The 16,326-nt window shown below is 41.1% G+C and overlaps 1 protein-coding gene across 1 annotated transcript in view; it reads left to right on the plus strand.

Annotated features, from left to right (window-relative positions):
* Window positions 1–16,326, plus strand: part of FRMD3 (FERM domain containing 3) — a 94,369-nt gene that overhangs the window by 34,916 nt on the left and 43,127 nt on the right. The window contains exons 2-3 of the mRNA XM_072150883.1: window positions 5,767–5,871; window positions 16,266–16,308. Coding sequence (XP_072006984.1) covers window positions 5,767–5,871; window positions 16,266–16,308 — 148 coding nt within the window. The remainder of the gene's footprint in view (window positions 1–5,766; window positions 5,872–16,265; window positions 16,309–16,326) is intronic.

Genomic DNA, 16,326 nt, shown 5'->3' on the forward strand with positions numbered 1-16,326 from the left:
AGCTTACCTATGGAAGAGTTTACTAGCGGACATCAGAGGGATACCATGAAACCTAATGAGCCATCTGACAGTCCAGGTCTTATGTTCCAGGATCCATTACTTGTTTTCATGGATCTGTGTTACATCACAGACACATTTATGTATTTTACCTCCAAGCAAAGAATAAGTCAGTGCTGTTTAAAGCCAATTGAGTAGCAGATCAATAAAAAATAAATTAGCCTTGTGTCATTATCTTTGCATGCAGTGCAGTAATTCCGGTTATTATCCTGCTTCTGGAGCAGTCAGCAGTAGGAAAAACAGCAATTTCCATGGGTAATGGATTTAACAAGCCTGCTGACCCACTACAATATGTATCTGCAGCCTTCACTTTGAGTTTTATGTCTGTCATGAAACATTTTATAGCAACAATTAGAAGACTATGTTTGTTTTAAATAAGATCAGTCAACAGAAATCCCGAAATGTTTATTTATAGATGACAGTGTTATTTTTTCATTACTAATATGTTTGTCATGCAGTGGGAGAAATCTACATTCCTGCCTTCGCCCCTCTGTTGCAACTTATGTGTGATGATGTGATCTATTTTGTTGTCAGTCTCATAAAATGTATCTTTTTCATTGCTAAATCATTTCGTTTTCATGTAACTTTCTTCAAATGTAAATGGCGCAATAGATCGGCAGATTTCACCCCAAATAATCAGCCTGCTGTAGAAATATGGTTATTTTGGGGTTAGAAAGTAATGGTTTCTTATGAAACACAATCCATATCTTGATGTCTTCCACTAAGAATTAAGGCCCACATTTATTAATAGTAAAGCAAACTTCACTGTATGGGCTACACATTCATGAAGACCGGAGCACTTTTTCTGGTGCATTCAGTTCAAGGGATGTGCGCCACATTTCTGTGGGGTGGGGGACAAAAAGGGATAATTTCCCAGCTGTTCATGATAAAGATCCTCCATTGAACGCACTGTGGCTTTCATATATTGCTGTACTGCAAGCATTGCTGGGACAAATATCAACTATACATAAGAATAAAGATATAAAGATATATTATTGAAGTCAATACAAGGATTCTTAGCTGAGTGGCCTCATTGTTTCCATGCATGGTGACTCTACAAGTACCTGATCTATACTGCAGAAAAGCCCCATGAAATCCCTACTTAAAACCACTTACAAAATCTACACAATTTGGCGAAGATTTTCAGTGCAGAATTGTCATCGATTTATAAATGATTGACAGGTCTAGAATGATAAAAAGAAATCTGCACCACACTCCATTTTTGATGTGTAAAAAAACCCAGCACCACGCACATGAGGTTAGCAAAATATCATTTACATGAATTAATTTTATAATGCCATAGACCTATATAATTTAAATGTGTGTACACAAGAACTATTGGAAACGCACCAGTGTGACTATGGAGAAAGCACCAAGCTTTTAATGAATTTCTAAATAACGGATTCTCTTTTATTCTTACTGGGTCATACTGACAGAAGCTTTGGTTGCGGATTACTAGCTCTAGGAGTCAGCAGGCTTTCCATGCACACGGAATACTTATCCTTGATTTTTATCTATATTGAGGATTTAGATTGCACTTAAATCCTTATGAATGTTTTCTTCCCCAGGTACCTAAGGTCTTCTAAAAATTACATTAAGAGCATAGGAAGGCCATATCTGAACCAGATAACAATATTGTTGTCCTATCAGATGAGGTTGGACCTTTCTTTTTGTTCCAGATTTGTCTGACATTGACCCACTCTTCTCTAATGCTAATGCTAACTAATGCTCCCTATAGTATATCAGCAAGGCAGCAAGGAGAGATCTAGAACACCATAAGAAATTAATACAGAAAGTATGACTGGAAATTGCATAGCTTTTCATTACACTTACCATATCAATTATTTGCTACAAGTGGACAACCCATTTAAAGTTATGGTTTAAAGATTCTGCTTCTTGAATGTTATTTGTTCTGCTTTACAATAAGCAGCACCAGGTATATCCTCAGGGAAATGATAGCTTCAGTTTTAAAGAAAATAGCATATTGTGATGATGAGTAAAGTAGACAATGAAACTTTCATTTTATAAAGTTCTAAAACAAATCAGTGAGAATCTTAAGAACACGGATTAGGCGAAAAATATGGTTTCATCTAGTAAAGTAAAAACAACAGGGGAATTCATTATAGGACCAAAATCGACATTTATGTTTTGTAATCCTCTCAGAAAGATTGTTTCTAAAAAAAGGATTGAGCTAATAGGCTTGTAAGTTATACTTAATTAATGACATTATGTACTGTACATAATTACATCAAATGAAACTAATTAGATTTCTACTTGGTTAAATGTAAATTTGTTAGATTAAGTAAATGCCGATGTGTGTGCTACTTTTGTCCTCTTCTACTTTGGGATTTGATATAAATTTGGATTGGGAAATTGTTAGGATGATTAGTATTAAAGGAGCATTCCTTAAGGTTCAACAACCAAATAGATGCTGGGTGAAAGAGCATTTCTGGGTGTATAAAACATTTTACAGCAAAGATAGAATTGAAATTCTGCGATGTGACATTCAACTTGCTGCCCCCCAGCACTGCTGGTCTCTGATCCAGTTTCGGTAGAGAGGATTTGTTTGGAAATACCCGTGCATAATGAATTAGAGACTAGTGGGGACCTGGAAAATTGTGTAAATGCTGCAGTTGGGGAGGTAAGTATTGCATCAATAGTTTTATTAATCAACTGGAATTCTGCAGAGATACTGAAAATAGGATCCATAAGCATCTAGTTTCTGTCCAAGGTTTCAGTCATGATAACCTGTGACAATGGACAGAGCACACCCTTGTGAGTCTGCATCCAAACACATAGGGGGTCATTTACTTACCCGGTTCTGTTGCGATCCAGCGGTGCGTTATCCGACGAGGATTCGGGTCTTCCGGCGATTCACTAAGGTTGTTTGCCCAATGTCCACCAGGTGTAGCTGCTGTGCTGAAGTCCGCCGAGGTTCGCCGGAGTTCACCAACCTATCCCCGGTGCATGTAAGTGATAGATTTTGCAACACAAATCGTTTTTTAAATTCTACAGGTTTTCCGAATCCGTTGGGTTTTCCAGCGTCCACGCCCCCCCGCCCCGATTTCTGTGGCGCGATTGTGCCGAAATCCGATCACGTGCGCCAAAATCCCGGCGGAATTTGGCGCAAAACAGAAAAAGTCGGGAAACGAAAGTGCGGCTGCGGAGCCCTTAGTAAATGACCCAAATTGTTTGAATTGCTGTTGAAGCACAGTTCAGACTCAATGGTTTGAGTTATTCCCAATCGCATATTCATTTAGACTGGGATTTTGTAATGAGTACCACTTCTTTTGCCTTAAAAGTTAAGAAGCATCAGAAATAATTGACACGCTTCTGATTCTAAATCGAAAACTTAAATTACTTTTATTTAATTACTTCTTATAATAATAATAATAATAATAATAATAATTCCTTCATTTATATAGCACACACAGATTACGCAGCGCTACACCAACCTTGCCAAATCAGTTTCTTGTAGCATATGGATGGGATTTAATAAAATACCTTAGAAAAATACAATTTTCTATGCTCTTGCCAAAAGTTGCTGTCAGAAATTCTGCTCCAGAAAACCTGAAGCAAATATGCAATGTGTGTCCCTAGTCATCAATTGGAAAAAAGAAACATTTTTTACAACTCATGTACTTTAAAAAGAAATTCTTTAGTAAAAAAAAGGAAAAATTATATACACAGTTTACTTTATTTTCCAAATATTTTCCGAATCCAGGTTATATCCATACTGTATAGTAACAGATATAATAACTGATTATCCATGATTACCCACTTAAAGTTCTAAAAAAATTACCCTGGATAACCATGAAGCTTAATTTCGTGAACCCATATTTCCATCTTTTAGCTTTTATCCATTCAAAACCATTTAAACAAAATCACTTTTCTAGCCAGCATCAAACTCTTTAGGACATACAGTATATTTGCTTTTCTACCACAAATCCCTGATTTAACTAACCCTACTGTACTTACTCTTGACTACTAATTTCTGCAAATTTTGTGGGAAAGTTACATATGCTTTAAATGATATGCTTTCTATTAAGATTTCTTAATGGGTTTAGTAGTTTCCTTATAAATATTTATTTTAGTCATACCTTCCAACTGTCCCTCTGCCCAACTGCCCCCCTAGCAGCTTCCCTTCACACTGTGTCCCTCCAGCAGATTCTAATCATGTTGTGCACCTCCAGCAGCTCCTCTTCATACTTTGCCGCCAGTTCATTTTCATACTGTGCCCCCAGCATCTCCTCTTCATACTGTGCTCCCCAGCAGCTCATCTACAGACTGTGCCCCCCAGTAACTACCGTTCACACTTGTTACTGCTTAGTAAAAAAAATAAATAAATACCAGATACTTACCTCTCCTTGATCCCTGGAGCAACTATTCTCAACTCCTCTTCAGCTGTGTGTAGCACTGAAGTGACAACATCTCTCAGTATTAACACTTTATTCAACTATATCAGCATCCTGAATATAGATTTGATGTCCCAAGACATACCTCACACTTGAAGGGACAGCGGGACAAAACTGCATTGGGAGGTATGCTTAAAGGGGTATTCTCGTCTGTCCCTGGATACGGCCACCTCTGCTGGAGGGATTGCACAAAGAAACAAAAAGTTTCTGAATATTAAGTAACTCGGACATTAAATAATAATGAACGCTGAATCCAGGTGGTCAGGCAGGGCTCAATAGCGCATGTCTGGCCACTGCTGCCAAAATGTGAGGTGGTTGTATCTGAGGAAGCTATCTCATTTCTAAGGGACAACATGGCTATGTTTATGAGAAATTATCTTCACACAGGAACATTTTTTTAACTAACATCCAATTGAAGAAATGTTTACATATGGCAAATGAATTAAATTAAATGTGAATGCCCAGATGGGAAAATCCCTTTAATGATTGCCAGTGCCAGTGGCCTGTATTGCAGATTATTTTGTTTATGCCATAGATGCCTCTATAGAGATATAAGGGTACTGCATGGGTTTTCTTCAGTGCTGTTTTTAACTATACCCAGCCAAATATCCTGCATTTTCTCAATTCATATAAATCACTCTTTACTGGAGAACTTTTGGAGGTTTTTAATTGCTTGCAAAATCTTGTACAGCAGAAAACAAATGGCAGAATCCTGTTAATTCACTCACCATATGCTTGTAGCATGCTTAAGGGATTTGTGAGACTATTGCAGCTGTACATTATATGCGAACCATTAGTCAGTCAGCAGATGAGCTGGTTGCGTTTTACCCTTCACAGACAAGTTTCAGTAATCCATGAGTATTCTTCGGCAAATCTCGTCAGGTTTTTCCACAGATTTTCTGTTGGCAAACTCCCTCTCCCACTAAGGCTGGATTCACACTGCTGTTGCCCGCCATACTGTAGTACGGCGGGCACACGGCCGTGCATGGGCAGAGGAGGAGGAGGTGCGGCACTGCTCACCCCCACCCCTCTCCATAGGGATATATGGCGCACGGCGCTGTATGACGTGAAGAGATAGAACATGTCGTATCTTTTCATGTGGTACAGTGCCGCACGTGTGCTGCTCCCATAGGGCACTGTGCGCCCATTGCCATATATGGGGGATGTATATCGGCCGTATATACGTCCCCCACACGGCAGTGTGAATGTAGCCTAAAACCGATAGGAGGCAACTCTTTTGTGTACCAAGAATGGGATATTATAATACCTAATAAATATTTTTTTTTGCTTCTAGAAAGAGACCAAAGGCCAGTTTCTCATTGATCATATCTGCAATCACTACAGCTTGATGGAGAAGGACTACTTCGGAATCCGCTTTGTTGACCCAGAAAAGCAAAGAGTATGTATTCTTGTTTGTCTTTACATTCTTTACAGAATTGTAGGGGGAATTTAACAGTAAAAGGAGACACAAAGAGAGAAAGAAATTGTTGTGGCTGAGGGCACGTGTTGGGGATGGCTGTGGGATTCACTGCAGCCATTCATCAAGCATCAGAAACCAGTTGCAATCAGTCTGTTTCTGATCAGGATGCTGCTGCAACTCTGCTGTGGCCCGTGGACCATGATCCACAGAAATAACTGACCTTCAGATGACAAATTTGTAGCTGAAAGGCGTTTCTGCTGTACACTTTTTCCACAATGTGTGTACTGGATTGCCATGAATCCCATAAATTACAATGCTACTGTATTACGCTGCGGATTTGCTGCACAGAATTTCTACAGATATTCCACAACATGTACAATCTTTACCCAAAATGATAACCACACCCTGCAGTTTTTACCATGACCATTTAGGCTGTGTTCACACGTTGCATTTTGTTTGCATTTATACATGTGTTTTCAAATGCATCAGAGCAGCTGAGAAGAGATTTGCCTAATTACATTGCTGTCAACATTGCATTTACAAAACACGTGTTAATGCAACACGATTGCTAACTTGCTATTAACACATGTGTTAACAAAGAGTTAATGCATGCGTTTTTAAACGCAATGTTGACTGCAATGTAATTAGGCAAATCTCCTAGGTTAGCAACTTCTTTCTTCAATGAAAGGAGCATTTGTCCCTAAATTGGGAGGCATATTTTAGTTTTTCCATTTTGATCGCAATGCATTTTCACACCTTGTGAACATTATTCTAGGGCCAAGTTTAGTAGGTTTTTATGCCAGTTTGAGAGCTCAGTGTAATATGGCCATGTTAACAGTGGAACAGAAAATAAAGCTGGGCATCATTATTTTGTAGTGACACTAATCCTTCCATGTGGTAACTCTTTTATGCCAGCTTTCTGAAGTAAGAAAACACCTTCAGATTAGTGAAAGGAACATTTAGTAATAACCAGCTGGGGATTCATTTTGTATCATGAAAAGATGGGAGTAAACTGGAAGTGTTTTAAGTATGTGATGTTGAGGAGGTGCTATTTGAAAACTTCCCTAATTTCCACACAGTTCTTTGTAAGAAATTGGAGTAGCAAGATGGCTACTGCTGTAAGACATTAACCCCTTATCACCGACACTAGTTTTCAGCTCAATGACCAGACTCGATTTTTCAAATCTGACATGTCTCACGATAATTGGTTATAACTTCGGAACGCTTTAACATATCCTGGTGATTTTGAGAATGTTTTCTCGTGACACATTGTACTTCATGTTAGTTATAAAATTTAAGTGATAAGTTTTGCGTTTCGTTCTGAAAAAAAGTGAAAATTTGGCAAAAGTTTGTAAAAATTCTTCATTTTCCAAGTTTGAAATGTTCTGGTTTCCAGACAGGAAGTAAAACTACCCAAAAAGTTTGATAATTAACATTTACAGAATATCTACTTTATGTTGGGATGATATTTTATGCTTCCGGTCATTTTTCTAGGATGTTATGAGGCGCAGAACTTTAGGTGCGATTTTTCTTATTTTCATGAAAATTGCCATAACTCACATTTTGAGGGACAACTCGGCTTCCAAGTGACTTTGAGAGGCCTAAATAATAGTAAAACCTCATAAATTACCCCACTATAGAAACTTCACCCCTCAACATATGTAAAACAACTTCTATTAAGTTCATTAACCCTTTAAGTGTTTCACATGGGTTAAAAAATATGGACCTGCGATTTAGAAACTATGGAATTTTTTTGGAAATACATTCATTTAGGCCAAAACTGACATTTTCAGAATAAATTAAATGATGAAACGCACTGCAACGCTTGATGCCCAATTCCTCCCGAGTTTACTGATACCCCATATGTGGTGGTAAACTGCTGTACGGGCGCACGGCCGAGCATAGAATGAATGGAGGCGCCGTCCACAGCAGATTTGTATTGTCACATTGTACGACCTATAAATTTTTATTTTTTTTGATAATGCGATCATATGAGGGCTTATTTTTTATGGGATGAGATACAATGTATAAATAATTTATTTTGGGAGTCTAAAGCTTATTCATGAGATTTTATTAACTATTTCAAGGGGGACACAAACAAAATCATCAATTTTTATTTTGGATTGTGAGCATCCCCTCCCCCCCCTGCTCACCGTAACGTAAAAATAATATTTTATCTTTATTCTCTGGTTCACTACGATTGCGGTGATACCTCATTTATATAGTTTTTCTTATTTTGCTCAATTTTCCTGAGCAAAACCAATATTGGAGAAAATCGCATTGTTTTTACTATTGACAAGTTTTCAGGGCCATAACTTCTGTATTTTTCTGTTGTCAGGTCTGGTTGAGGGCTTATTTTTTGTGAAAACAGTTGTTCTTTTCAGTCGTATCATATTAGGTACCGTAACTTTTTTTGATCACTTTTTAGAACATTTTTTGTGATGGTGTTTGATGAAAAATTGTATATTATGGGAAGTTTTTCGAGTTTTTTTTTTACGTAGTTCACCGTGCGGGTTCAATATTGATTTAGATATATTGTACAGATTAATACGGACGCGGTGATACCTCATTTATATAGTTTTTCTTATTTTGCTCAATTTTCCTGAGCAAAACCAATATTGGAGAAAATCGCATTGTTTTTACTATTGACAAGTTTTCAGGGCCATAACTTCTGTATTTTTCTGTTGTCAGATCTGGTTGAGGGCTTATTTTTTGCGAAAACAGTTGTTCTTTTCAGTCGTATCATATTAGGTACCGTAACTTTTTTTGATCACTTTTTAGAACATTTTTTGTGATGGTGTTTGATGAAAAATTGTATATTATGGGAAGTTTTTCGAGTTTTTTTTTTACGTAGTTCACCGAGCGGGTTCAATATTGATTTAGATATATTGTACAGATTAATACGGACGCGGTGATACCTCATTTATATAGTTTTTCTTATTTTGCTCAATTTTCCTGAGCAAAACCAATATTGGAGAAAATCGCATTGTTTTTACTATTGACAACTTTTCAGGGCCATAACTTCTGTATTTTTCTGTTGTCAGATCTGGTTGAGGGCTTATTTTTTGCGAAAACAGTTGTTCTTTTCAGTCGTATCATATTAGGTACCGTAACTTTTTTTGATCACTTTTTAGAACATTTTTTGTGATGGTGTTTGATGAAAAATTGTATATTATGGGAAGTTTTTCGAGTTTTTTTTTTACGTAGTTCACTGAGCGGGTTCAATATTGATTTAGATTTATTGTACAGATTAATACGGACGCGGTGATACCAAATATGTACGTGTTTTGTGTTTTATATACTTTATTTGCATTTTATGTGTTACTGGGGAGATTATGGGACTTTTATTTTATTTATTTATTTAATTATATTATAAAAAGATTTAATTTTTTTTTTTTTACTTTTTTACATTTTCTACTTCTTGGCTTGAATAAGCGATCATCCGATCGCTTATTCAAGCCTTTACACTGCAATACACTTGTATTGCAGTGTATAGTGTAAGTAACTGAGCATGCCGCGCATGCTCAGTTACTTACAGCCGGGTCCTGCCAGGAAGGCAGGACCCGGTGAGAAGAGGAGCCGACAGCCCCGGGTCACTCGTCGGAACCCGGGGCAGCGGCAGGAGGGATCGGATCCCCCGGTAAGCACACCGGGGGGGTCCGATCCACGGGGGACACACTTGCACGCCGCGGTCATGCTTGACCGCGGCGTGCAAGGGGTTAAACACCCGGGATCGGAGTTTTTCCGATCCCGGGTGTTAGTGCCGGGTCTGGGCTGTAATATCACAGCCCGACACCGGCACTATAATAACCCGATGTCCCGAAATCTTCTTCTGATGTGCCGCCGTAGAAAGGCGTCGCATCAGAAGAAGTACCCTTAATGACCGCCGTAGAATCCCGATAGGGCGGTCATTAAGGGGTTAAACCATTGTGCAGGAATCATATCCTTGAGGCACACAGGAGGCATTGTTTGTGTTTGGGCTGTTATGGAGGTGCTCTGTTCCAAGAAACAGTCTTTTCATTACTCAAAACCATGTACAAGAGGAGAAAAGAATGGCACTCACCAATCTAGCAACTTCATATACTTCATACTTTATTCCAGCTTGTTACATAAAAACAGGGAAAGGGAGTGACGCAGCGGTGCTCTGTGTACAAGCAGCGGACATTTTGCGTGTGTAGCGCTTCTTCCGGCGGATCATGTGACCACCTTCATGATGATGGATATAGCCCATGTATCCCACCCACATTGAACTTCATTAGTTGTCATCCTATCACTCATAGAATATAACCCATATGAAGTGCCATTGGTTGGCTTGTTCTGCCTCAATTATGTGACATAATCCCACCCTCTTAAGACATGATTTGAACCTGTTAGATGTCAGAACATGAGAAGGTGCTATTAGATTAATAGAACATGTGAGATTCCACCACAATGCAGACCCACGAGTAATTAAATTTGCAGCCATTTAGCAGGTACCAAAACTAAAACAAGCGGGCGACCGCCAACGCCTACTACTCCAAAAAGAGGCAAGGTGGATCCTCAAATCAAATGCAACAAGTCCAGTAGGGCTAATTGAAAAGATTGATATGCGTGTCTTCCTCTGAGACAGTGTCGGACTGGAGTACCTTGGGCCCACCAGAGAAATTTTTTTGCGGGGCCCATCCTTTATGTAATGAGAGAATACCTGACTACTCCTAATTGAAGTGTAAAACACGTTCTGGTGGATTTATTAGAATCATCTAACATTAGATACAGGGCCAGAACCAAGCTCAGTACATAACTGCAGCATTCAGAATTACAGCACCAGAATATACTCCATACAAACAGAAAAAAAAGCTTAGGTAGAACAACATACGGCTGGTTGTAAATCTACTAACTTGTTAAAATGAGACACAAACCTAAGAACAAAATCTAAACCGTGAATTTTTAGCGGTCAAATACTATTTCTACAAAGGGGCTCTGCAGAGTATTATCGCACTAACAACTATATTGGTGGATAAAGCACTGTGCAGCAATAGTCACCGGACAATACAGATCTGACATCACTCCTGACATGTCTGTATGAGTAGGTCAGTCCGTGTATTGCTGTGTACAGTGGCTGTAGCTCTTTAACCCCTTTCTGACGTGAGCCCTAACAGTATGGCGCACATCGGGAGAGGGAGGACAGAGAAGGCTGACGCCACACACATACACCGAAAAAGGTATTAGCACCAGAAGATGGCAAAATGAAGAATTTTTGTTTTGTACAGGAGGTTTTAATTTTTGTAAATGTATGAATACATTATAAAACCTATACTAATATGTTATCCCTGTCATCGCACCGACCCAAAGAATAAAGTAGACATGTCATTTGGGGAACACAGTGAAAGCTGTAAAATCCAAGCCTAAAAGAAAAAGCATGGAATATTATATACCATCACTATGAAGTGAACACAAGCCCTCACAGAGCTCTGTACATGGAAAACTAAAGAATTTATAGAATTTTAAAGGTGGGGAGCAAAAAACAGGAAAACAAAAACCAAAAAGAGCCAAGTCCTTTAGGGGTTAAGTAAAAGTCTTATTTTCTCATAGCAGTCACAGCACATGAGAGATGCAGCAGAATTGTGAGTTTAGGGGTAATACCAGGACTTACTCTAAATCTTACTTTCATCTTCTTCTATGACCTAGCCTTTCATGGCAGCTTCTAAGCCGCCAGGCCCTTTTTCTGTCGATTTTAGGCTCCTCACTTCATAAACAGTAAATCAGTATCCCAAAGTAGGCAATTTTCCAATGATGACCCCTCTGTAGCCAGTATCCTTATCGTGGCCAGTACAGTCACAGGGCCTCCCCCCCCCCCAGTACAGTCACAGGTCCTCACCCCCCTCCTCACCCCCGTACAGACACAGCCCCCCCCCCACCCCAGTACAGTCACAGGGCCTCCCCCCAGTACAGTCACAGGGCCTCCCCCCAGTACAGTCACAGGGCCTCCCCCCCCAGTACAGTCACAGGTCCTCACCCCCCTCCTCACCCCTGTACAGACACAGCCACCCCAGTACAGTCACAGGGCCTCCCCCCAGTACAGTCACAGGTCCTCACCCCTCTCCTTACCCCTGTACAGACACAGGTACCCCCCCCACCCCAGTACAGTCACAGGGCCTCACCCCTCTCTTCACCCCCGTACAGACACAGGACCTCCTCCCCACCCTAGTACAGTCAAAGGGCCTCCCCCCAGTACAGTCACAGGGACTCCCCCCCCAGTATAGTCACAGGACCCCTCTCCCACAGTACAGTCACAGGGCCTCTCCCACAGTACAGTCACAGGGCCTCTCCCACAGTACAGTCACAGGGCCTCTCTCACAGTACAGTCACAGGGCCTCTTCCACAGTACAGTCACAGGGCCTCTCCCACAGTACAGTCACAGGGCATCTTCCACAGTACAGTCACATGTCCTCCCCCCCAGTATAGTCACTGGGCCAAGTCAAAACCCCCCCAGTATAGTCACACCTTTAGATAGCGCCATCAAATTCTGTAGCGTTCTACAAATTCTGGGGAAAATACAAATAAAATAAGACATTAAAGAGTAACAACAGTCATGTGAGACAAAGGGCCCCGGCCCCCCTCCCCAGATCTGCCGTCAAAGGGCCTGGGCCCCCCTCCCCGACACTGCAATCACAGGGCCCCGCCCCCCCCCCCTGCCCAGGAGCTGCCATCAAATGGCCCCCCTGCCCCAGAGCTTTCATCAAAAGGCCCCCCTCTCCCAGAGCAGTCATTAAAGCCCCTTCTCCCACCCCTTACAGCAGCCATTAAAGCCCCCTCCCATCCCCTACAGGAGCCATTAAAGCCCCCTCCCATCCCCTACAGCAGCCATTAAAGCCCCCCCTCCCATCCCTTACAGCAGCCATTAAAGCCCCCCCTTCCATCCCTTACAGCAGCCATTAATGCCCCCCTCTCATCCCCTAGAGCAGCCGTTAAAGCCCCCCCTCCCATCCCCTACAGCAGCCATTAAAGCCCCCCTCTCATCCCTTACAGCAGCCATTAAAGCCCCCCTCCCATCCCTTACAGCAGCCATTAAATCCCCCCTCCCATCCCCTACAGCAGCCATCAAAGCCCCCCCTCCCATCCCCTACAGCAGCCATCAAAGCCCCCCCTCCCATCCCCTACAGCAGCCGTCAAAGACCCCCCTCCCATCCCCTACAGCAGCCATCAAAGCCCCCCCTCCCATCCCCTACAGCAGCCATCAAAGCCCCCCTCCCATCCCTTACAGCAGCAGTTAAAGACCCCCTTCCCCCTGGCTCTTCCAGAGCTGCCATGATGCCATCTCAGGGCAGAGAGCTGCCACTCACCTCCGGCTCCGGGTGGAAGCTGTTAGAGGCGCGCGCGCACTCCTGCCTTTCTCACAAGAACCGTGGCGCCCGCGCTCGGATGCTGGCGGGGGCGGCGCTTGCGTACAACATTGTTGTGCGCAGCGCGTCTCTGTCAGCGGCCCTGCTGGGGAGTGTCCGACTCCCGGCTGACATCGGGTGCTGGCTAAAACGGCGTCCGCCAGCGCCCGATGGCCCCGGCAGCCCGACTCCAATCCGGAAGTCAGCGTCAGTACTCAGGGCCCACCGGAGGTTTCTCCGGTAATCCGGTGGGCCAGTCCGACACTGCTCTGAGATAAAACCAATCCCCTACATACTACCTTTATAATGATATTAACAGTTATAATATGATATATAATATATAATATATAGGTCCCTGGTTAGGTCATGTAGCCCAAGTTTCTTTTAAAGGCCACAGTTTAGTTCACAACGTTTAGCACTTTACTACTCCTTTTATTGTGAATCCTTTTGTATAGCCCTCAAGGAATTTTTAAATCATGATGTCTCGCCCTCTAAAAAAGGCCTCAAAAGGGGTTAGAATATTATTAATCCTTATTATTATATCCCCCCACAATGACATTTTAGATTGTAACGCTAAAAAAGACATCCTGCCCGTCAGATTGTTATTTTACTAATTCATTCCATTATCTTTATGTAGATTTAATACAGTGGTTTTTGACATAATGCATATGCAGATGCAATTTTGGAGGAGTTCTTTCCCTTATTTTGACCTGTGTCTAAAGGCGCAGGCGCAGAGTCTCTGCGGTGCCCTTTGTAGAGAACGACTCTATCTACGTCACACTGTACAGATTTACAATACATCTGCCATGTACTACAGGGGTGAGTGTGTATGATCACTTATATAATGCATATATTTGTTTTACTAATGACATAGCATATGCTATCAAATCATGTCTTAAGAGGGCGGGATTATGTCTCAGGAATGAGGCAGAACATGCCAACCAATGGCGCTTCATTTGGGTTTTGGATTATGTGATAGAATACATGACAATACGGAAAAAATAGAAGAAAAAAATGCTTATGCTCACCCATAAAAATGCATGTTGAAGGTTGCTTCGTGCTGGATAGAAAATGGAATGCGCTTGGTCTAGTTCCAAGGTAAGTAGCAAAAGAAAAAAAGGGGAGGAAAAGGATATCCACTCTGTCCGCACTGGTGTGAGGTTAAAAAATGTTCAGTTCGGTTTATTCAGTTCATCAAAAAGTTAAAAACAGCACAACATCACAAGAAAAAAAGCATGAGATGACGCGTTTCGGACAAAACAAAGTGTCAGTCCTTAATCATACCTAACATGACATAAATGTGAGGTTGTATATAAAGGAAAGGAATACATGACAACCAATGATGCTCGATGTGGGTGGGATCCATGGGTTATATCACATCATCATGAGGGTGGTCACATGATCAACAAGCTAGAAGAAGCACTACACACCCGAAACGTTGCTTCAACACATAGCACTGCTGCGTCCCTCCCTTATCCTGTTATCTGAATTGTGCCTACACAAATACACTTAATGATGGTCTTACCCATTGGTTTCTTCATTAATTTTGTGTTTATATGTGTATGCATGCATATAATTTTACCTCCATTTTTACATGTTTTACCGGGGTCATCCATTTTTCCTTTCCATGGCCCAGGGCCAGACACTGCAACCAGGACCTTTTAAACCAATCATACCGACAAGTGTACCACAAGGTACCCCTTCTCTCCCTTTCATTTTTTCATCCCCCTCTCTCAACAAGGTGAAATCTTGAGACTAATAGACATTCTGCAACTGTATGGCACGTGGTACCTATGGTGAAAGGCTCAATAACATCTGTAATATCCACACATTGCTAAAGTGGACATTTCAGCTTCAGATGTTGCAACAGCAACAAGACAGAAATACAGTCCTTCAGGTATCTCCCTGGTCTCACCATCACCAATCCACATTAGGGTATAGGTTATGTAACCATAGAAATCCTGACATAACAACTGATGCTTGTCAACTCTGCAGTGACATGTGCAATTACATTTTGGGATAAGAGTTAGTCGGGGGGGGGGGGGGTAGGGGGGTTGATTTACCAGTTCTTGTACACCAGTTATTCCAAATTACTTTATGGCACTGGTATGTGTAGCATGCTTTTTGATTGTATTTGTATAAGAAAACGCAGCTTGGAATATAGTAAAAAAATAACAGTCTACATAAATAATTTTAAGAATATTGTTTTAAATAGAATATAACTTACAAGGCCTTACAGAATGCATAAAGTACTTACATAGTTAATAATAACAGAAGTGTTAGGGTGAAAAGAAAGAAAACCATAAAGCAGCTTTACACTGTAAGAGAAGAATTATTATTGCTTGAAAGTCTCTGCATGACTGTCACACTGTGCATAAAAATACAAAGACCCAGATTATGGCAAAATATTTATGGGCTTCTATTTCTGTAGCTTTAATTTCACTCATTTTTCTTTTCTCCCTGAATGTACAGTGGAAATTACAATTGTAGCTCCATATACTAAAAAAAAAGTTATATTATTAGAATACTTGTAATGATTAAAGGAAATCTGTCACCAAGATTTACCTATTTGAACTGCTATGTTATGTAGGGCCACATATGCCCTGCTACCTTAGTTTTTTTTTCCAGCCCCTCCTTCCATGCCAAAAGTTCACTTTAGAAATATGAAAATTAGGCTGAACGGCACACCGCATCTCACAGGTCAAGCTCGACATCTCACTGGATCCAGGAGTGATGTAACTGATGGGGGAAGGATGAGAGAAAGCGCTAGGCGTTGGCCGTATAGAAGAGGGAGCCCTGAGCTCTGCTAAGAAACCCAAAGCACGTCAGGCTCATTTGCATATTTCTAAAGTTAGCTTTTGTTCACGGCGGAGCAGCTGGAAAATAAAAGCAAAGGTATGGGTGACATTTGTGGGTGCATTTGGACCATGGTGATGGATTCCCTTTAATATATTGTCATTATGTATTTTGTGTGGTGAAGCTACATCACTGACCTCTGCTTTCTCTTTTCAGCATTGGCTTGACCCCAATAAGCCCATTTCCAAACAACTGAAATGTAAGTATTGAAATCCTG

This window comes from Engystomops pustulosus, chromosome 1 (genome assembly GCF_040894005.1).
Source record: "Engystomops pustulosus chromosome 1, aEngPut4.maternal, whole genome shotgun sequence".
In the NCBI taxonomy this organism is placed as follows: domain Eukaryota; kingdom Metazoa; phylum Chordata; class Amphibia; order Anura; family Leptodactylidae; genus Engystomops; species Engystomops pustulosus.